General features: G+C 51.3%; 1 protein-coding gene across 4 annotated transcripts in view; it reads left to right on the top strand.

The window, feature by feature from the left end:
• The window catches only part of pik3c2a (phosphatidylinositol-4-phosphate 3-kinase, catalytic subunit type 2 alpha), a 42,318-nt gene extending 22,773 nt beyond the window's left edge, over positions 1-19,545 (top strand). For all 4 annotated transcript variants that reach the window (XM_066684349.1, XM_066684351.1, XM_066684350.1 and 1 more), the window contains exons 5-33: positions 1,169-1,289; positions 3,175-3,286; positions 4,805-4,884; positions 4,961-5,024; positions 5,224-5,370; positions 5,521-5,551; positions 7,856-8,075; positions 9,377-9,499; positions 9,638-9,805; positions 9,969-10,077; positions 10,209-10,351; positions 10,578-10,766; positions 11,216-11,309; positions 11,778-11,872; positions 11,962-12,142; positions 12,301-12,405; positions 12,746-12,838; positions 13,605-13,734; positions 13,943-14,079; positions 14,895-15,064; positions 15,137-15,293; positions 15,982-16,091; positions 16,184-16,391; positions 16,469-16,593; positions 16,674-16,791; positions 17,089-17,164; positions 17,294-17,403; positions 17,482-17,607; positions 18,399-19,545. In XM_066684349.1, the coding sequence (XP_066540446.1) occupies positions 1,169-1,289; positions 3,175-3,286; positions 4,805-4,884; positions 4,961-5,024; positions 5,224-5,370; positions 5,521-5,551; positions 7,856-8,075; positions 9,377-9,499; positions 9,638-9,805; positions 9,969-10,077; positions 10,209-10,351; positions 10,578-10,766; positions 11,216-11,309; positions 11,778-11,872; positions 11,962-12,142; positions 12,301-12,405; positions 12,746-12,838; positions 13,605-13,734; positions 13,943-14,079; positions 14,895-15,064; positions 15,137-15,293; positions 15,982-16,091; positions 16,184-16,391; positions 16,469-16,593; positions 16,674-16,791; positions 17,089-17,164; positions 17,294-17,403; positions 17,482-17,607; positions 18,399-18,581 (3,725 nt within the window). In that variant the 3' untranslated portion in view covers positions 18,582-19,545. The remainder of the gene's footprint in view (positions 1-1,168; positions 1,290-3,174; positions 3,287-4,804; positions 4,885-4,960; positions 5,025-5,223; positions 5,371-5,520; positions 5,552-7,855; positions 8,076-9,376; positions 9,500-9,637; positions 9,806-9,968; positions 10,078-10,208; positions 10,352-10,577; positions 10,767-11,215; positions 11,310-11,777; positions 11,873-11,961; positions 12,143-12,300; positions 12,406-12,745; positions 12,839-13,604; positions 13,735-13,942; positions 14,080-14,894; positions 15,065-15,136; positions 15,294-15,981; positions 16,092-16,183; positions 16,392-16,468; positions 16,594-16,673; positions 16,792-17,088; positions 17,165-17,293; positions 17,404-17,481; positions 17,608-18,398) is intronic.
• The last annotated feature ends 1,336 nt before the right edge of the window (positions 19,546-20,881 follow it).

The following is a 20,881-nucleotide window of genomic DNA, read 5'->3' as shown; positions in this document are numbered from 1 at the left end:
GTGGTGCACCATCATCCTGAAAAAACTCAGGGAACGTGCCAGCTTCAGTGCTTAAAGAGGGAAATACATCATCATGTAGCAATTTCACATCCAGTGGCCTTGAGGTTTCCATTGATGAAGAATGGCCCCACTATCTTTGTACCCCATATACCACACCATACCATCAAGACGTGCAGCACCTGAAACTACGGACACTGGAAGCCTGTGCTAGCATTTCTCCTGCGGTGTTACTATCAGTGTGTGAAGAGTGGGAGAAGAGGGTTACAATGACAATCCAACACAATGGGCAGCACTTTGAACACATTTTCATTTCACAAGTGGTCATAAACTTGTAAATAACTCATGAAAGAATAAAGTTACAAAGTTAATAACAAGCACACCATTGTTTTTCTTGTGAAATTCCCAATAATTTTGATGTGTTACATGACCCTCTTCCCATTGATGATGATAAAAGTTGGATCCAAAATATCCGACTTCAAAATGGCCACCATGGTCACCACCCATCTTAAAGTTTTCCCCCTCCCATATACTAATGTGCCACAAACAGGAAGTTAATATCACTGACCATTTCCATTTTATTAAGGTGTATCCACATAAATGGTCCACCCTGTAGTTCCGAAGCCTGGTCGTCTTGCGTCTCCCTCTTGGCCCCACCACCACCAGCAGGGGGTGTTTACTCTGATAGTCCAGCTCTGCTTGGGCAGCTCATCCTGGAAGATGATTTAGAGCATCCAGGTTTTCCAGGCTTCCTTCCACACAGTGTGACGGACCCTGAGGGTCCTGGGAAATCCCTGTAGAATTTTCCACTAAATTGTTTTTTTTTCTTTGACATTTTTGGAACTATGTTTTGAACTTCAAACCCCAGCCTGAGTGAAACAAGCGTCTCAAAATGAATCTGTGAAATGAATGAAATACATCTCAGGGTTTTATTCAGACTTGGGGTGTAACCTGTACAGGCTTTCCATCCCAAGATGGAGCTGTGAGGCGCTGAGATGCTTCCGCTCCTCGTCGACGTCCGTTTTTATGGTTTTAGCCGAATTATTATGTCATACATTTCTCCCAGAGCTAAACATCATTCTCTTCTCTTCTCTCGGTGGCTGCTGTGGTCTCCACCGTTATCCCCCCATCTCTCTCACTTTTTCCTCTTCCTCCCTTCCTCTCGTTACAGTGAGTTCTCCAGTGGAGTTGCTGATAATGCAGGCGCTGTGCTGGGTTCACGATGACCTTAGCCGGGTCGACATGGGAAGCTATGTCCTGAAGGTGTGTGGACAGGAGGAGGTCCTGCAGAAGTAAGTCCTGCTCGTTTCCTCTGTCTCAGATCAACGAAGACACACCGCAGCGTCTGATTCAATTCTGATTCACTCACACTCACCCAGTCGCACACATGCACTCACACTCACCCAGTCGCACACATGCACTCACACTCACCCAGTCGCACACATGCACTCACACTCACCCAGTCGCACACATGCACTCACACTCACACAGTCGCACACATGCACTCACACTCACCCAGTCGCACACATGCACTCACACTCACCCAGTCGCACACATGCAGTCGCACACATGCAGTCGCACATATGCAGTCGCACTCACCCAGTCGCACACATGCAGTCGCACTCACCCAGTCACACATGCACTCGCACTCACCCAGTCGCACACATGCAGTCACACTCACCGTTACTCACCCAGTCGCACACGTGCAGTCACACTCACCCAGTCGCACACATGCAGTCACACTCACCGTTACTCACCCAGTCGCACACGTGCAGTCACACTCACCGTTACTCACCCAGTCACACATGCAGTCACACTCACCCAGTCGCACACGTGCAGTCACACTCACCGTTACTCACCCAGTCGCACACGTGCAGTCACACTCACCCAGTCGCACACGTGCAGTCACACTCACCGTTACTCACCCAGTCACACATGCAGTCGCACTCAACCAGTCGCACACGTGCAGTCGCACTCACCCAGTCGCACACGTGCAGTCGCACTCACCCAGTCGCACACGTGCAGTCGCACTCACCCAGTCGCACACGTGCAGTCGCACACATGCACTCGCACTCACCCAGTCACACATGCACTCGCACTCACCCAGTCGCACACATGCAGTCACACTCACCGTTACTCACCCAGTCGCACACGTGCAGTCACACTCACCCAGTCGCACACATGCAGTCACACTCACCGTTACTCACCCAGTCGCACACGTGCAGTCACACTCACCGTTACTCACCCAGTCACACATGCAGTCACACTCACCCAGTCGCACACGTGCAGTCACACTCACCCAGTCGCACACGTGCAGTCACACTCACCCAGTCGCACACGTGCAGTCACACTCACCGTTACTCACCCAGTCACACATGCAGTCACACTCACCCAGTCACACATGCAGTCACACTCACCCAGTCACACATGCAGTCACACTCACCCAGTCACACATGCAGTCACACTCACCCAGTCGCACACGTGCAGTCACACTCACCCAGTCGCACACGTGCAGTCACACTCACCCAGTCGCACACGTGCAGTCACACTCACCCAGTCGCACACGTGCAGTCGCACTCACCCAGTCGCACACGTGCAGTCGCACTCACCCAGTCACACACGTGCAGTCGCACTCACCCAGTCGCACACGTGCAGTCGCACTCACCCAGTCGCACACGTGCAGTCGCACTCACCCAGTCGCACACGTGCAGTCGCACTCACCCAGTCGCACACGTGCAGTCGCGCGCACACCCAGTCGCGCACACGCAGTCGCGCACACGCAGTCGCGCACACGCAGTCGCGCACACGCAGTCGCGCTCACCCAGTCGCGCTCACCCAGTCACACATGCAGTCTCGCTCACCCAGTCACACATGCAGTCGCGCTCACCCAGTCACACATGCAGTCGCACTCAAATATTCACCCTGTAACACCCAGAAGCACACTCAGTCACTGACACTAGTCTCTGGTTGGTTTCCAGTGTTGGACTTGGTGAATATAAATCTGAAATATGCCACGTGTGAAAAGTGGGGATAGGACCCTTTAGTTTCTGATGTCCTGGACGTGGAAGGAGACGAACATCCCTGCGATCCACGGTTAAACTGTTTATTTGATGTCGTTAACTCTTTTTGACCTCATCCTGATGCTTCTGTCTCTCTCTCTCTCTCTCTCTCTCTCAGTAAGCACAGTCTGGGCAGCCATGAGTACGTACAGAACTGCAGGAAGTGGGAGACTGAGATTAAGCTGCAGCTTCTCTCCCAGAGCACCATGAGGAGAGACCTGGCCCGAACGGTACGCAGACCCGCTCCAATCAGACCTGGGACCGTGGGGCACTGTGGCCCATCAAGAGTTTAAACTGGGTTCAGGTCTAGAAATGTACAAGTCTATATCTCTGACCCCATCCTGGCAGCAGTTTTTCCTGTCCTTCCTCTGCAGGAACACCCCTGAGCACACCTTAGTGAGGCCGGTTGTGTTTGAGCAGCCTGTGGAGCGTCAAGGGTGTTGTTAGGGATGATGTCGGGGAGCGGACAGAGGATACATAGTGGATACAGAGACAGCTTAGCTCAGATGGTGCTTTATTGCTCACATCACTGTTAGAGTCTTGGCTGCAAACAAATCAAAATATCCTTTTTTTTTTTTAAACAAATGTTTCATGACTTCAAAAAAAACATTCACTGCATCGTTACACGCTGAGATTATAATACACTCTTCACAATACACACTTCACAGAAGGTGTGTTAATGACAGAAGGTCACTGTACCACATGTCTGATCAGTCACACATGCATGTCACACACATGTCTGAGTCTGATCACGTATACTGATGTAATCATATTAGTGATAAAAGGTAAAACAATGATGAAGCTGGCAATAATAATAATGAACAATGTTTCACAATAAATACTTAGAATAAACACTGCAAACTTCACAGATACGACACAACACTGTTTAACCCGGAATGTTCAGACATCGGTGAAAAATGACACTCCTTTAACAAACCCCACCCCCAAATCCATGGCAAGGAAAAAACACACAAGTGATTGGGGGCCGTGAACACACACACTCACACTAGTGATTAGGGACCGTGAACACACACTCGTGATTAGGGGAAATAAACACACATACACTAGTGATTATGAACAGTGAACACACACACTAGTGATTAGAAACAGTGAACACACACTAGTGATTAGGGACAGTGAACACACTCACACTAGTGATTAGGGGCAGTGAACACACACACTAGTGATTAGGGGCAGTGAACACACACACTCACACTAGTGATTAGGGGCAGTGAACACACACACACTAGTGATTAGGGACAGTGAACACACACACACACTAGTGATTAGGGACAGTGAACACACACTAGTGATTAGGGACAGTGAACACACTAGTGATTAGGGACAGTGAACTCACACTAGTGATTAGGGACAGTGAACACACACACTCACACTAGTGATTAGGGACAGTGAACACACTCACACTAGTGATTAGGGACAGTGAACACACACACACACACTAGTGATTAGGGACAGTGAACTCACACACTAGTGATTAGGGACAGTGAACTCACTAGTGATTAGGGACAGTGAACACGCATAGAGCAGTGTGCATCCATCGTTGGTGCCTGGGGGGTCAGAGTGGGGGTCAAATTTCTTGCTTAAGTGCACTTCAGCCGTGAATGTCCCCCCCTCTGTCCTGGGGATCAAACCAGCTACCTCACAGTACCAAGCTCCGTCTCTACTCATTACGCCACATCACACTGTTCTCAGACCTCTCACCTCACAGTCTCTCCATGTCTTCATAGGCAGATGATGACTCCTCCCCCATGGATTTGGAGAAGTACCTGAGCCACATTGAGAGGCCATTTAAGGAAACGTTGTCACGGTAAGAGTGCGTCTAGTTTCGTCTCCCGAGACACAGGATGTTTTTATACCCTCACTGACTGTGTCTGTTTCTCCAGAGGGAGCCTGGCCCAGTTCCTGGAGGAATACAATCATCACGTCAGCATCTGCCTCCAGAGTGAGGTACACGACTCCACACTGAGCCACTGAGATCCAGTCTCTCTTTCTCACACACACATACTCTCACTCACTTTCACATGCACACACTCATGCATTCACGCACATACTCATACACACAGCCCCCGCCCCCCCAGGACAGAACCATGTTCTGAGTGTGTTCCTCTCTCTCTCTCTCTCTCTCTCTCTCTCTCTCTCTCTGTAGACCCCTCAGTACAGAACCGTGGAGCAGATGGTCCAGGCGGTGAAGACCCTTTGCTCCGCTCTGGGAGAAGTGGAGACGCCTGCAATCACACACATAGTGAAGAGACTCAAGCATTCAGTCAATCTCCCCAGGACCCGCTCTCCAGAGGTCAGACCTCTCTCTCTCTCTCTCTCTCTCTCTCTCTCTCTCTCTCTCTCTCTCTCTCACACACACACACACACACTCTCACACACTCACTCTCTCTCACGCACACACACACATACTGCACCTCTAATTGTGGTGAATGTTGTTTTACAGGTCGGGTCCAGATCTGTGTCTCCAGCAAATGGTGAGTTTATCCCCTCACTGTCCCCTCTCTCAGCTCCACTGTCCCCTCACTGTCCCCTCTCTCGGCTCCACTGTCCCTTCACTGTCCCCTCTCTCGGCTCCACTGTCCCTTCACTGTCCCCTCTCTCAGCTCCACTGTCCTCTCACTGTCCCCTCTCTCAGCTCCACTGTCCTCTCACTGTCCCCTCTCTCAGCTCCACTGTCCTCTCACTGTCCCCTCTCTCGGCTCCACTGTCCTCTCACTGTCCCCTCTCTCGGCTCCACTGTCCTCTCACTGTCCCCTCTCTCGGCTCCACTGTCCTCTCACTGTCCCCTCTCTCGGCTCCACTGTCCTCTCACTGTCCCCTCTCTCGGCTCCACTGTCCCCTCACTGTCCCCTCTCTCGGCTCCACTGTCCCCTCACTGTCCCCTCTCTCGGCTCCACTGTCCTCTCACTGTCCCCTCTCTCGGCTCCACTGTCCCCTCTCTCGGCTCCACTGTCCTCTCACTGTCCCCTCTCTCGGCTCCACTGTCCTCTCACTGTCCCCTCTCTCGGCTCCACTGTCCTCTCACTGTCCCCTCTCTCGGCTCCACTGTCCTCTCACTGTCCCCTCTCTCGGCTCCACTGTCCCCTCACTGTCCCCTCACTGTCCCCTCTCTCGGCTCCACTGTCCCCTCACTGTCCCCTCTCTCGGCTCCACTGTCCCCTCACTGTCCCCTCTCTCGGCTCCACTGTCCCCTCACTGTCCCCTCTCTCGGCTCCACTGTCCCCTCACTGTCCCCTCTCTCGGCTCCACTGTCCCCTCACTGTCCCCTCTCTCGGCTCCACTGTCCTCTCACTGTCCCCTCTCTCGGCTCCACTGTCCTCTCACTGTCCCCTCTCTCGGCTCCACTGTCCCCTCTCTCGGCTCCACTGTCCCCTCACTGTCCCCTCTCTCGGCTCCACTGTCCCCTCTCTCGGCTCCACTGTCCCCTCTCTCGGCTCCACTGTCCCCTCACTGTCCCCTCACTGTCCCCTCTCTCGGCTCCACTGTCCCCTCACTGTCCCCTCTCTCGGCTCCACTGTCCTCTCACTGTCCCCTCTCTCGGCTCCACTGTCCTCTCACTGTCCCCTCTCTCGGCTCCACTGTCCCCTCTCTCGGCTCCACTGTCCCCTCACTGTCCCCTCTCTCGGCTCCACTGTCCCCTCTCTCGGCTCCACTGTCCCCTCACTGTCCCCTCTCTCGGCTCCACTGTCCCCTCACTGTCCCCTCACTGTCCCCTCTCTCGGCTCCACTGTCCCCTCACTGTCCCCTCTCTCGGCTCCACTGTCCCCTCACTGTCCCCTCTCTCGGCTCCACTGTCCCCTCACTGTCCCCTCTCTCGGCTCCACTGTCCCCTCTCTCGGCTCCACTGTCCCCTCTCTCGGCTCCACTGTCCCCTCACTGTCCCCTCTCTCGGCTCCACTGTCCCCTCACTGTCCCCTCTCTCGGCTCCACTGTCCCCTCACTGTCCCCTCTCTCGGCTCCACTGTCCTCTCACTGTCCCCTCTCTCGGCTCCACTGTCCTCTCACTGTCCCCTCTCTCGGCTCCACTGTCCCCTCTCTCGGCTCCACTGTCCCCTCACTGTGCCCTCTCTCGGCTCCACTGTCCCCTCACTGTCCCCTCTCTCGGCTCCTCTGTCCCCTCACTGTCCCCTCTCTCGGCTCCACTGTCCCCTCACTGTCCCCTCTCTCGGCTCCACTGTCCCCTCAGTGTCCCCTCTCTCGGCTCCACTGTCCCCTCAGTGTCCCCTCTCTCGGCTCCACTGTCCCCTCAGTGTCCCCTCTCTCGGCTCCACTGTCCCCTCACTGTCCCCTCTCTCGGCTCCACTGTCCCCTCAGTGTCCTCTCTCTCGGCTCCACTGTCCCCTCAGTGTCCCCTCTTTCGGCTCCAGTGTCCTCTCACTGTCCCCTCTCTCGGCTCCAGTGTCCTCTCACTGTCCCCTCTCTGAGCTCCACTGTCCCCTCAGTGTCCTATCTCCCAGCTCCACTGTCCACTCACTGTCCCCTCTCTCAGCTCCACTGCATGGTCTCTGCTCAACTTGGCTGTACTGGTCAGTTCTCCTCCTCCACCAGGTGAATCAGGTCCTGGTTCTGGAAGCGGATTCTTGTTTAGTTGCTGTTCTCTCATGGTTCAGAGCGAGCTGAGTAGGGACTAAACCGTGATGGAGGTTAAATGTGGAAAACAAACCAGGAACCAAATTAATAGAGCTGAGAAGCATGTGTGTAGGGTGTGTGAGTGTGTACTAGTTCTGGTGTGGTCTGGAGGTCCCATGTCTGTGTTTAAAGCTGTTCACTATGTCTAGGTCACTCCAGTCTGGTGGAGGAGTGTGTGAAGTGTCTCACAGAAGCTGTGTATGACTTGACGAAGCTCTACCTGCGCTCTTTCTGCCCGGCCTCACCTGTTCAGGTGGAGCAGGATCCTGCAGAAGACAAGAGGGACAGCAGAGAGGCATCAGGCACTACTGACCACGTCCAGTTCACCCTCTACGCCGTACACGGAATTCCTGCTGCGTGGGTCAGCAGGTGAGAATGGGAGTTTTGTGGGGGTCGGGGGTCCTTATGATACTGTGTGTGTACGGTTACTGGGACAGCTGTGTGTAACAGTTCTTTATTTTACACTACGTCCAGATGTTTGTAGGCACACTTTTAAATACTGAAGGTCACATTGTCCACACGAAAGATACAGAGCCATGTTCCAATCACTAGAGCTGTGCCCTCACACTAATGCTAACCCTAGAGCTGTGCCCTCACACTATTGCTAACCCTAGAGCTGTGCCCTCATACTAACGCTAACCCTAGAGCTGTGCCCTCACACTAACGCTAAACCTAGAGCTGTGCCCTCACACTAACGCTAACCCTAGAGCTGTGCCCTCACACTAACGCTAATCCAAGAGCTGTGCCCTCACATTAATGCTAACCCTAGAGCTGTGCCCTCACACTAACGCTAACCCTAGAGCTGTGCCCTCACACTAACGCTAACCCTAGAGCTGTGCCCTCACACTAACGCTAAACCTAGAGCTGTGCCCTCACACTATTGCTAACCCTAGAGCTGTGCCCTCACATTAATGCTAACCCTAGAGCTGTGCTCTCACACTAACGCTAAACCTAGAGCCGTGCCCTCACACTAACGCTAACCCTAGAGCTGTGCCCTCACACTAACGCTAACCCTAGAGCTGTGCCCTCACACTAACGCTAACCCTAGAGCTATGCCCTCACACTAACGCTAACCCTAGAGCTGTGCCCTCACACTAACGCTAAACCTAGAGCTGTGCCCTCACACTAACGCTAACCCTAGGGCTGTGCCCTCACATTAATGCTAAACCTAGAGCTGTGCCCTCACACTAACGCTAACCCTAGAGCTGTGTCCTGACATTAATGCTAACCCTAGAGCTGTGCCCTCACATTAATGCTAAACCTAGAGCTGTGCCCTCACACTATCACTAACCCTAGAGCTGTAAGTTGATGAGTAAATTACTTCTGTACCAAAATGTTCATAAACACGATCTGGTTTTAATTCACCCTAACCCCTTTATTAATTGTCTTATTGTATTTGGATGACCTTCACACACATTCTTTGGAGAGTGCTCCAGGAGACTGTAACATTACCACCTCCACCAGGGGGCGCCAGGTCAGAACGGGGGGATTGAGGCGGGTCGGCGCAGAGGGTCAGTGTGTCACTGAGGTCTTTTGTTGTTGCTTTTTCCTCTGTGCCTGGCCCCGAGTTTTATTTACAGCCCATGTCCATATGTCTCTGAGACCCAGAGTCACGTGTCTCTGTCCTGTTCCATGTCAATGTGTGATCTGTCCCTGTCCTGTCCCTGCAGTTATGAGAAGTACTACCTGCTCTGTGCTTTGACGCACAATGGCCGCAACCTGTTTAAGCCTGTCCAGTCCAAAAGAGTGGGGACCTACAAGAGCTTCTTCTACCACGTCAAATGGGACGAGCTGTAAGTGCTATGCTCCTCGAGCCCTCTCACACCCCTCCCCTCTCCAACAACCCTCTGGGACCAGGAGCAGCTGCGTATGAGCTGCTGCAGGGTCACAGACTCTTCTTGTGTTGAATCTCAGTTCCTTTTTCTGTTCAGGATAAACTTCCCCATCTCTGTGGCCCTTTTGCCTCTGGAGACGATGCTGAGTCTCTCTCTGTACGCCGTCCTGAGCCAGAACGCCAGCAGCTCGCCTGATTCCAACAAGCAGCGCAAGGGGCCAGAGCTTCTGAGCAAGGTCTCCACGCCCCTATTCGACTTCAGGAGGTGAGCAGGGACGCAGCGTCCATGGAATAACTTTCTAGATGTGTTTATTTATAGGAAGGATCTTATTTATGTGTTTGTTTAGTTTGTGCTGCGTCTTTCTAAGACGTTCGTGTCCAGTTTGTGTGTGACGTGTGAAGAATTGAAGAGCTGCTGTGTATTGCAGGGTTCTTTCTCGAGGAACCAAGCTGCTGAACTTGTGGACATCAGCACAGTCGTCACATCCAGGAGCTGCAGGAAAAAGGAAGAACCTGGCGGAGAGGGTTATACTGCAAGTAGGATCCCATCGTCATATCACTCTTTCTCATGCGTGCTCACACACACACACACAAAATAAACACGGTGTGGGATCTGGGATTAATAAAGTATCTGTCTGTCTATCTATCTATCTATCTGTCTCTCACAGGTGGATTTCCCCTGTCCTGCTGTGGACGTCCTCTACGTGGGCCCCCAGGAGACCCAGTGCCCAGACCCCCAGTCTGTAGAGACGCCTGACCTCGACGTCAGGAGGAAGATCGAGAAGCTCTGCACACGGGCTTCAGCGTTCGGGTACGAGTCGTGTAGAGGAAGGGGGGAGCTGACGGTCTGTTATGGGGCGCCGTGACGTCTGAGCTGACTCTGGGTTGAGGGGGTGGGGCTTTAGTGTGTGGGAGGGTGAATGGGATGGGGTTCAGGGGATTAAGTGGGTGGGGTTGACTGGAGTGGGGATTTAGGAGGGTGGGTTTGAGTATGGTGGTCAGCAGCAGGGACTAATTTTCTGTCTTTTGTCCCGCAGACTGACGCGGGCGGACCGACAGCTGCTTTGGGACCACCGCCATCACTGCAGAGGGCACGAACACAGCCTGCCCAAGATCTTAGCCAGCGCCCCCAGCTGGGACTGGGGCAGCATGGCCGAGATACACGCCCTCCTCCACCACTGGCCCCCGCTCTCGCCCGTCTCAGCCCTGGAGCTGCTGGACTCCAAGTGCGTAGCATTTCTTTAACGGAGGCTGGAACTGAGTCTCTCTTAATGTCTCTGTCCTCCTCTTTACCTCACCCTCACTCACTTACTCACAGTCAGTCAGTCTCACTCACTCACTCACTCACTCACTCACTCAATTAATTACACTCACTCCTTCACTCTCACACACAATCACACACTCACTTAGTCAGTCAGTCTCACACACTCACTCACACACACAATCAGTCAGTCACACACATTCACTCACTCAGTCATAGTCAGTCAGTCATTAAGTCACACACTCACTCAGTTATTCACAGTCACTCACTCACTCTGAGTTCTGACTTAGGGACTTTTTTATTAATTCATGATACAGTCTATGTTTGAATATCAGAATATCCAGTTTGGATACTGTGTGTCTGTGTGTGTGTGAGAGAGAGAACAATTCTGTTCTGATGGGTGTTTCTGTGCAGGTTTGCAGATACGGAGGTGAGGAACACAGCTGTCAGCTGGATCCAGAGCTGTAGTGATGATGAACTAACGGACTACCTTCCTCAACTTGTACAGGTACACACACACACACACACACACACTGTATCCACACCCTGAACATACACACAGTCTCAGTCTCACTGTCCCCTGTCCACAGCTGCAAAAAATTTCAGTCAGGACCAGCTTTACTCAAATGAGTCCAGCAAACATGATGAGTCTGTCCAATCAGATCACAGCTGAGTTAGAGAGACGTGTCCACAGACACACCTTAAATTGTGCATTAGACATGTACTAGCACTGACGTCCACCGCTGCTTACTTTAACGTGGAGCATAATTTCAATTCATTGTGTGTGCGTGCACATGTGCGGATGTGGTGTTTATCACATAAACTGTTCCACAAAGCGCCACAAATCCACTGTTGCTGTACCACAGGGGGGCGCTGCAGACACTGTTTATAATCACTGTTCTGACCTGTTTTTTTTGTAGTAGATGTTTCTCCCTTCTGCCCACACCCAGTTACAGTGTCAGTGGTTTCTTTGCAGGCGCTGAAGTTCGAGTGCCACCTGAAGAACTCTTTGGTCCTGTTTCTTTTGTCCCGAGCGCTGGGGAACATCAACATCGCACACTACCTTTACTGGTGAGTGCCTGGGTTAGACCCCATTTGTCCTGTGAGTGGGGGGTGTTACAGGGGTATCCAGATGTTCAGCATGTTTCTGCTTGGTCTAGGCTGCTGAAGGACGCAGTGCAGGACCCTGGGTTTGGGCAGCGTTACGGCCTGGTGCTGGGGGCGCTGCTGTGTCTCTGCGGCGCTCGGTTGAGAGACGAACTGGAGAAACAGACGAGACTCGTACAGCTGCTGGGAGCCGCGGCCGAAAAGGTGCGACAGGCGAGCAGTTCCAGCAGACAGGTGAGGAGCAGCTGCTAAACCCCTACAGTTGCATTCAGGTCCCGCTGCACTGATCACTGGTGGGGGGGGGGGGGGGGGGTGACTGAGTGTCTGAAACAGTTGTACGTCATTGTGTTGTGTGTGTGTATCTTTGTGTGTGTGTGTGTGTGTGTCTGCAGGTGACCCTCCAGGAGGGTTTGGAGCGAGTGCAATCATTCTTCCAGAGAAACAGCTGTAGACTTCCCCTCAGCCCGAGCTTAGTCGCCAAGGAACTCAACATCAAGGTGAGTGGGCTTCCCCTTCACCCAGGGGTCTCTGCTGTGTTCTCTGTGTGTGTCTTTGTGTGTGCGTGTGTGTCTTTGTGTGTGCGTGTGTGTCTTTGTGTGTGCGTGTGTGTCTTTGTGTGTGTGTGTCTGTCTTTGTGTGTGTGTGTGTCTGTCTTTGTGTGTGTGTGTGTCTGTCTTTGTGTGTGTGTGTGTGTGTGTGTGTGTGTGTGTGTGTGTGTGTGTGTGAGTTTCTTGTGTTCTGTGTTTGCTCCGAATCTCGTCCTGACCTCGTTCCTCCTTTGGCTCGTGGTGCTGCCTCCAGCTGAACCCCCTCCTTCTTCCTCTTTTCTGAAACTAGGCCTGTTCCTTCTTCAACTCCAACGCGGTGCCGCTGAAGCTTGCCCTGGTCAACGCAGACCCGCTGGGGGAGGAGATCAACGTCATGTTTAAGGTGAGCAGCAGGGGGCGGGGTAGAGGACGTGGTGATTGCTGATGCAGTGTGTGTGTGTTTATTGGATCTGGTTTAGACTCTAGAGTGAATCTGATTTGTTTTTAATTTTTAAAGAAGGTCATCACCGATAACAGACTGACTCTGTCCTGAAGTTTGTAGAGCGCTCCTCTGAGAGATTTCACACAGTGGGATAAAGGACTGATGGATGGAGAAGTGTGGAGTGGTTCGTGATGCAGAAATAATCCTCTCATCAGACTCGACTAAAGCTGAATACAGTTCACACCGCGTCGCCACGGGACACACACACAATTACGTTTATATTTACAGCATTTAGCAGACGCACTTATCCAATGTAAATTACAGTCATTTAAATCACTCTGTAAAGGACTGGCGCCCCCTCCAGGGTGTGTTCATCCCCAGTGATTCTGGCTAGGCTCCGGACTCACCGCCTCCTGAAATGGGTTGGGAATTCCATTTTAAATCTTGGCTAGAATCTTAATGTTTCTCTCTCTGATCACCACTCTCCCCCGGGCTGTAAAGCACCGTACTGTGACGTTATTATTGTCACCCACTGTCCTCTGGCTCAGAGTGAAGAGTGTGTTGGACTCTAAATGTGTTTAGCACTGACCCTTGGCTCGTGTTTTTGAACTCAGACTGTAGTCCTCCTCTGTGGTCTTTTTTTTTTTTAATCGCGCCCCCATGTGGCAGGAGCAGGAACAGCACTTGTGAATGAGTGAAAAGTGAAAGTGTGTTATAAATGTGACAGGTTGGCGAGGACCTGAGGCAGGACATGCTGGCGCTGCAGATGATTCGGATTATGGATCGGATCTGGCTGCAGGAGGGACTGGACCTGCGCATCGTCAACTTCAAATGCATTTCAACTGGGAAAGATAAAGGTGTGTAGGGTTCGGACGGAGCTGAGGACGTCTCCGGCTGCAACTGAGAAGTTTTAATTAATTTACTGATTTCAGCCTTTCTCCTGCCTGTGATCTTAATGTCTCTGTTTTAATAAACATCGTTTCTGCCTGAGGTTTAAGAGAATTTAACGTCATTTCTCTCTCCGCTGGGTGACGTACGTGTGTGTGTGTGTGTGTGTTAACCCAGGAATGGTGGAGCTGGTCTCTTCCTCAGAAACACTAAGGAAGATTCAGGTGGAGTTGGGAGTCACAGGGTCCTTTAAGGACAAGCCTCTGTCTGAATGGCTTCGCAAGTACAACCCGGCGGAGGACGAGTACGAGAAGGTAACTCACATCTGTCCCACAGTCTTCTTTATCATTTGTAAACGTCGGAGCAGTTTGTGATGTTGACTGTGAAAGGACTCCGTAAACACCCTGTCATCAGTGCAGAGAGCCACAGCTAGAACCTGATCTAGAACCTGTTGTGTGTTCCGCTCATGTTCTGCATGTTTTACTCCTGTACGCTGAGAAACATCCAACTTTCAGATGAAAACACTCACTTCTCCGTGGACAGTTTACGAAGCAGAGCACAGCATCAGACACTTCCTTCGTGACGGAGTCGGTGTGATTCTGTTCCGTTAGATTCAGCTTCTGCTGAAGTGTCTCAGTTTCACCCCAAACCCCCTCAGTCCCAACATCTCCAAACATCTGACCCTGGTCTTGGTGAAACTTGTCTCAGCCACAGAGACTCCGCCCACAGTTTGACTTTCAGTGCACTAACCAGGCCTCACTGTCAGAATCCTGCCAGCTGCGTTTCGATTGGCTCTCTGTACAGCTGGGTGTACACACTTTTGTGTATTGTTGTGTACTGGCTCTGGTACTGGTCTGACGTGAAAGACTGCCTCCTCGCTTCAGGCCGGAATAGCAGACTGTGATTGTCCCCTTTGGCGTGTCGTTCAGATTTTCTTTTCCGCAGCAGTGGGCGGATCTTGGCCACATTGAGTGGAGAAAGGCACCAGACTCTCCCTGAGGCTCTGGAGATGTGAGACACGGTGACTCTCGCCGCGCCTGATCTCTGCAGCTGTTGTAGATTTGCGGGTTTTTATATTGTCCTCTGTATTTCATTGTTGCTAACACAGATTCTCCTCCTGTGTGTGTAGGCCTCTGAGAACTTCATCTACTCGTGTGCAGGTTGCTGCGTGGCCACGTACCTGCTGGGCATCTGCGACCGTCACAATGACAACATAATGCTGCGCACCACAGGCCACATGTTCCACATCGACTTCGGGAAATTCCTTGGCCACGCGCAGATGATCGGGAGTTTTAAAAGGTGAGAGTGGGTCCTAGTCCTGTTTTGGTTTGAGGTGTAGATCTGTGCCTTGTCCTGACCTCTGTTTTCCAGGGACCGCGCCCCCTTCGTCCTGACGTCTGACATGGCCTACGTCATCAACGGCGGCGAGAGGCCCACCAGCCGTTTCCAGCTGTTTATCGACCTGTGCTCCCAGGCCTACAACCTGATCCGCAAACACGCCAGCCTCTTCCTCAACCTGCTCTCGCTGGTAAGGCCCCAGGGTTTCAGAGGAGCACGCTGTGTCCTAGGTTAGCATTTACGCTACGTGTCCACTGCTCACAGAACAGACTTCTGTGTCCACTTCCTCCTTCAGCACCTCAGCGTTTCGGGGTGTGTCTGTCTGTAACACGGGGTGTCAGTCTGAACATCATTTCATCATTTGAAGACTCTTTTAGGTAGAACACACATTTCTTTAGTCTGTTTACAGTGTCGTCCTGTGACACTCATGTCTGCTCAGAGAACTGTATTCCACTGTGAATGTGGAGATTAAAGCAACAGTAGGTAAAATTCTGACCTTAAATTTCCAGTTTCTAAATCACTGTGGTGCTCCGCTGAGCTCTAATCCGCTTGTTAAGTCGTGACGTATTGACCTTGTGTAACAAAACATTCGGGTCCAAACCGCCGTTCGATCTTTCCGAACCCCTGAACTGAGACCATGACTGACTGTGACATTCAGCTTTATTCCAAGAGTAAACACAGTCTTATGAATGTACACAGGACCGAAGGCGGGTTTGGACACGGAAACGGTGACACATCACACCTAGCATTACATTTAACAAACGTAGAAGAAGAATAGAGCCTCTGTGATTGTTACTCCATGCTCAGCACTGCAGAAACTGCACCATGTAATTTTTGGAAGAGGGTTGGAACCTTACTCTGGCCTCTGACCCGGACAGATGACGCAGTCCGGATTACCCGAGCTGACCGGACCTCAGGACCTGAAGTATGTGTACGATGCTCTGCAGCCTGAGACCACAGATGCGGAAGCCACCATTTTCTTTACCAGGTCTTGTGTTTTGTTTCCAATCGTATGTCTTTGTTTTGTACAAGTTCCTATTTGAAAAATCCCCCGTGACAGGTTTCTCTCGTCTCCTTCAGGCTGATCGAGTCCAGTCTCGGAAGTGTCGCCACCAAGTTCAATTTCTTCATCCACAATCTGGCCCAACTGCGTTTCTCTGGCCTGCCGTCCAACGACGAGCCCATTCTGTCATTCTCCCCACGAACATACACGCTGAAGCAGGATGGACGGATCCGAGACGCCTCCGTCTACTCCTTCCAGAAGAGATACAACCCCGACAAGCACTATGTGAGTCCAGCCGTTTGTGATGAGGAAGGTGTTGTGCACTGAATGTCCTGATCCCTCTGTTCTCTCTCCCCTTACAGACGTACGTGGTGCGGGTTCTGAGGGAGGGACTCGGCGAGACCCAGTTTGTCTTCCGCACCTTTGACGAGTTCCAGGAGTTGCACAACAAACTCACCATCCTCTTCCCGCTGTGGAAGCTCCCGGGGTTCGTCACTCCTTACAGTCCTCCACCAGCGCAGCCTCAGTTAATGAGTCCGGCCCTGACCCAGTGTCCTCTCTCTGTAGGTTCCCCAGCAAGATGGTGTTGGGACGCACGCACATCAAGGACGTGGCGTCCAAGAGAAAAGTGGAGCTGAACAGTTACGTGCACAGCCTCATGAGGAGCTCGGCCGAAGTGGCGCAGGTCAGCGGCGTAGCACCGGCTCGTCTTCAAGTCTCTTAGGCCGTTTTCACACAGCATCCTCTCTGGGCTAGTTATGGCTGGGGTGTTTAGAACCGAACCGAGGAGCGTGTTCTGGTCAGTGCCTGGGCTCGGAAACAGCTTGGAGAAAGCGGACCCGGGTCCAGAGAAAAATGCTAGTGTGAAAACGGCCTCACTTTCCCTGGAAGCTGTGCGAATGACGGATGTTTTTTTTTTTTTCTTTAATGAAGTAAAGTACAGCTGTTGTTGCAGCACTGAGTTTTGTCTCTTTTTCTCCAGTGCGACCTCGTCTACACCTTCTTTCATCCCATCGCCAGAGACGACAAGATGGAGGACGGACTGCCTAAACTGCCAGGTCTGCTCTCCACTGCTTCACTTCCTACTCTGGGGTTTTACAGCTTTCTGAACTACTTCCTCCTCAGTGTGGTTTACAGAGAGGGAACTGGTGTGTGTGTGTGTGTGTGTGTGTGTGTGTGTGTTGCAGAGGTCACTCCAGTCAGTCCCACTGTGGGTCGTGTGGAGGGTGAGGTGAAGTTGTCCGTGTCGTATCGAAACAGCACTCTCTTCATCATGGTCATGCACATCAGAGACTTGGTGAGTTTGGATCCGCTGTGGAAACGTGTCAGTGAATCTGTTCTGGGGTCAGTTCTTATTAAAGGTGTCTCTCTGCAGGTTTCTGATGATGGCGCGGACCCCAACCCCTATGTGAAAACCTACCTTCTTCCAGACCCTCACAAAACCTCCAAACGTAAAACGAAGATCTCCAGGAAAACACGGAACCCCACATTTAATGAAATGGTAAACTCTGTTTAAAAGGTGTAGATGTAAATGACCTGAATGATTTTGAGCCGATTTCACTGCAGTTCACCTTCATAACCACCAGAGGTCAGACACCCTGACTGGAGCCTATTGCATTACACACTGTGACCTCCAGTGGCCGAACAGGGAACCACACACAGGCGCTCCCATCAACACCCCAGTCCCCTCACTGTCCCCTCTACCAACTCCACTCTCCCCTCACCCGCCTCTCTCTCAACTCCACTGTCCCCTCACTGTCTCCTCTGTCCCCTCACTGTCCCCTTTCTCAGCTCCTCTGTCCCCCCACTGTTCACTCTCTCAACTCCACTGTCCCCTCTCTCAGCTCCTCTGTCCCCTCACTGTCCCCTCTCTCAGCTCCTCTGTCCCCTCACTGTCCCCTCTCTCAGCTCCTCTGTCCCCTCACTGTCCCCTCTCTCAGCTCCTCTGTCCCCTCACTGTCCCCTCTCTCAGCTCCACTGTCCCCTCACTGTCCCCTCACTGTCCCCTATCTCAGCTCCTCTGTCCCCGCACTGTCCCCTCTCTGAGCTCCGCTGTCCCCTCTCTGAGCTCCGCTGTCCCCTCTCTGAGCTCCGCTGTCCCCTCTCTCGGCTCCACTGTCCCCTCTCTGAGCTTCACTGTCCCCTCTCTCAGCTCCACCGTCCCCTCACTGTCCCCTCTCTCAGCACCAAAGTCCTCTCTGGTCTGGTCCCCACTGCCCACTGTCCCTGCTCCAGATTTTGATGATGATGGTCTTGTTTTTCACTGCTGACCTGTTTGTCCTCTGTCCCCAGCTGGTGTACAGTGGCTACAGTAAGGAGACGCTGAAACAGCGGGAGCTGCAGCTGAGCGTCCTCAGTGCCGAGTCTCTGCGGGAGAATTTCTACCTTGGGGGCATCACCCTCAGCCTCAAAGACTTCGACCTGAGCCAAGAGACGGTGAAGTGGTACAAGCTCACAGACGTACCATACTTCTAACATCACTTCCTCTCGTCTGGGGGAATCTCAGACTCCTGCAGCGCCTCATAGCCCCTCACCTCCACACCCCACCACCCCTCTGTGCCTTATGCCCCGTTTCATTGACACTAATCAAAGTCCAGAAGCAATACACTTTTTGTGCTTGAACACAGAAAATAGAGAAGCTGATATTTTTTGTACATGTTGATGTTAGAGGACCAAACCGCTCACTTTAAGGAAGAGTTTATATTATTATATAAATATATATATAGAGATTGACATGTATTTTTAAAGAGGCTCCTTTTTACACTCTACTTTTCTATACAGTGAGGAAACTAGGAGGCAAAAGAGAGATTCACACTTTCTGAATCATCTGCCAAAAGAACTGAAACAACTTGACCACTCTTCTCCAAGAGGAACTGAACAGGGCCAAGTTCTCGCTCTTTAACATGATTTTTATTTCCAGTTCTTTCTAAACCTCTGTTCTGTAAAAATAAAGATAATTTAGCTGTTCTCCCGGCGAGGATCGAGGAGCAGATTAAGCTGTGTCCAGGCGATCTACTTTTGTTCAAGACGGGAAGCGGTGAAGAGATGAATGGTTTAATAGCTGTTTCCAGTGCAGTCTCGGAGGGGGGAGATTATCGACGACGGTTCTGGTGTTGGTTTTGTGAGAAGGGAACTGCAGGAATGACCAGCGCTGGCCTCAGCTTCACTCAGCTCCAAATCAACCAGAAATATTTTAAATGTAAAAGATTTAGGAAATAAGTGTCTCACATCAGAAACCGACTTCATTCCTTCTTTTAATGAGTGTTTTACTGACGCTGGGTTTAACACGGCCGGTTATTTATTGTTAATTGGTTATTGAGCCTGGACGGATCAGTGTGTATTGTAAACTTCCGCATACACCACATTAAACCTCTTTAAACTGCAGCTGTCTCTTCAGTTTCCATGAGAAATGTACATCCATCAGCAAAAATATTAAAGACACTGCTAGAGTTTTTAAACACTGTGTCCACTCACTGTCCGCTCTTAGATTTTTTTTGAAAGTTTTTGAAAATTTCCCTGTTTAGACAAATGCATAAATGGCTGCATTTTCATTGCAGTCCAGTAGGCCATAGTAGCTCTTAAAGAGGCTTTAAAACACCACATGACAGAAACAGGCTTAATCCCAAATCTCTCCACCCTCCCTCTGTAGTGCACTACACACATCCTGAAACGACTGAATCTAGATGTCAACAGTGCAGTATATATTTCTAACACACATCACTTTTATTTATTCATCTGTGTGAATCTGAACTCTAGTGCTGTCTGTGTGTGTACAGTGTAGTTTATGACTGATGTAGTTCGCTGTAGAGGGAGTGAGGAGCTGTGTGTGTACAGTGTAGTTTGTGACTGGTGTAGTTCACTGTAGAGGGAGTGAGGAGCTTTGTGTGTACAGTGTAGTTTGTGACTGGTGTAGTTCACTGTAGAGGGAGTGAGGAGCTGTGTGTGTACAGTGTAGTTTGTGACTGATGTAGTTCACTGTAGAGGGAACGAGGAGCTGTGTGTGTGTACAGTGTAGTTTGTGACTGATGTAGTTCACTGTAGACGGAGCGAGGAGCTGTGTGTGTACAGTGTAGTTTATGACTGATGTAGTTCACTGTAGAGGGAGTGAGGAGCTGTGTGTGTACAGTGTAGTTTGTGACTGATGTACTTCACTGTAGAGGGAGAGAGGAGCTGTGTGTGTACAGTGTAGTTTATGACTGATGTAGTTCACTGTAGAGGGAGCGAGGAGCTGTGTGTGTACAGTGTAGTTTATGACTGATGTAGTTCACTGTAGAGGGAGCGAGGAGCTGTGTGTGTACAGTGTAATTTATGACTGATGTAGTTCACTGTAGAGGGAGCGAGGAGCTGTGTGTGTACAGTGTAGTTTATGACTGATGTAGTTCACTGTAGAGGGAGCGAGGAGCTGTGTGTGTACAGTGTAGTTTGTGACTGATGTAGTTCACTGTAGAGGGAGAGAGGAGCTGTGTGTGTACAGTGTAGTTTATGACTGATGTAGTTCACTGTAGAGGGAGTAAGGAGTTGTGTGTGTACAGTATAGTTTGTGACTGATGTAGTTCACTGTAGAGGGAGCGAGGAGCTGTGTGTACAGTGTAGTTTGTGACTGATGTAGTTCACTGTAGAGGGAGCGAGGAGCTGTGTGTGTACAGTGTAGTTTGTGACTGATGTAGTTCACTGTAGAGGGAACGAGGAGCTGTGTGTGTACAGTGTAGTTTGTGACTGATGTAGTTCACTGTAGAGGGAACGAGGAGCTGTGTGTGTACAGTGTAGTTTGTGAC

The sequence above is a fragment of the Hoplias malabaricus genome, chromosome 11 (assembly GCF_029633855.1).
Source record: "Hoplias malabaricus isolate fHopMal1 chromosome 11, fHopMal1.hap1, whole genome shotgun sequence".
Taxonomy (NCBI): domain Eukaryota; kingdom Metazoa; phylum Chordata; class Actinopteri; order Characiformes; family Erythrinidae; genus Hoplias; species Hoplias malabaricus.
The sequence above is the reverse complement of the archived record's forward strand: the minus strand, read 5'-3'. Positions and strand labels throughout refer to the sequence as shown.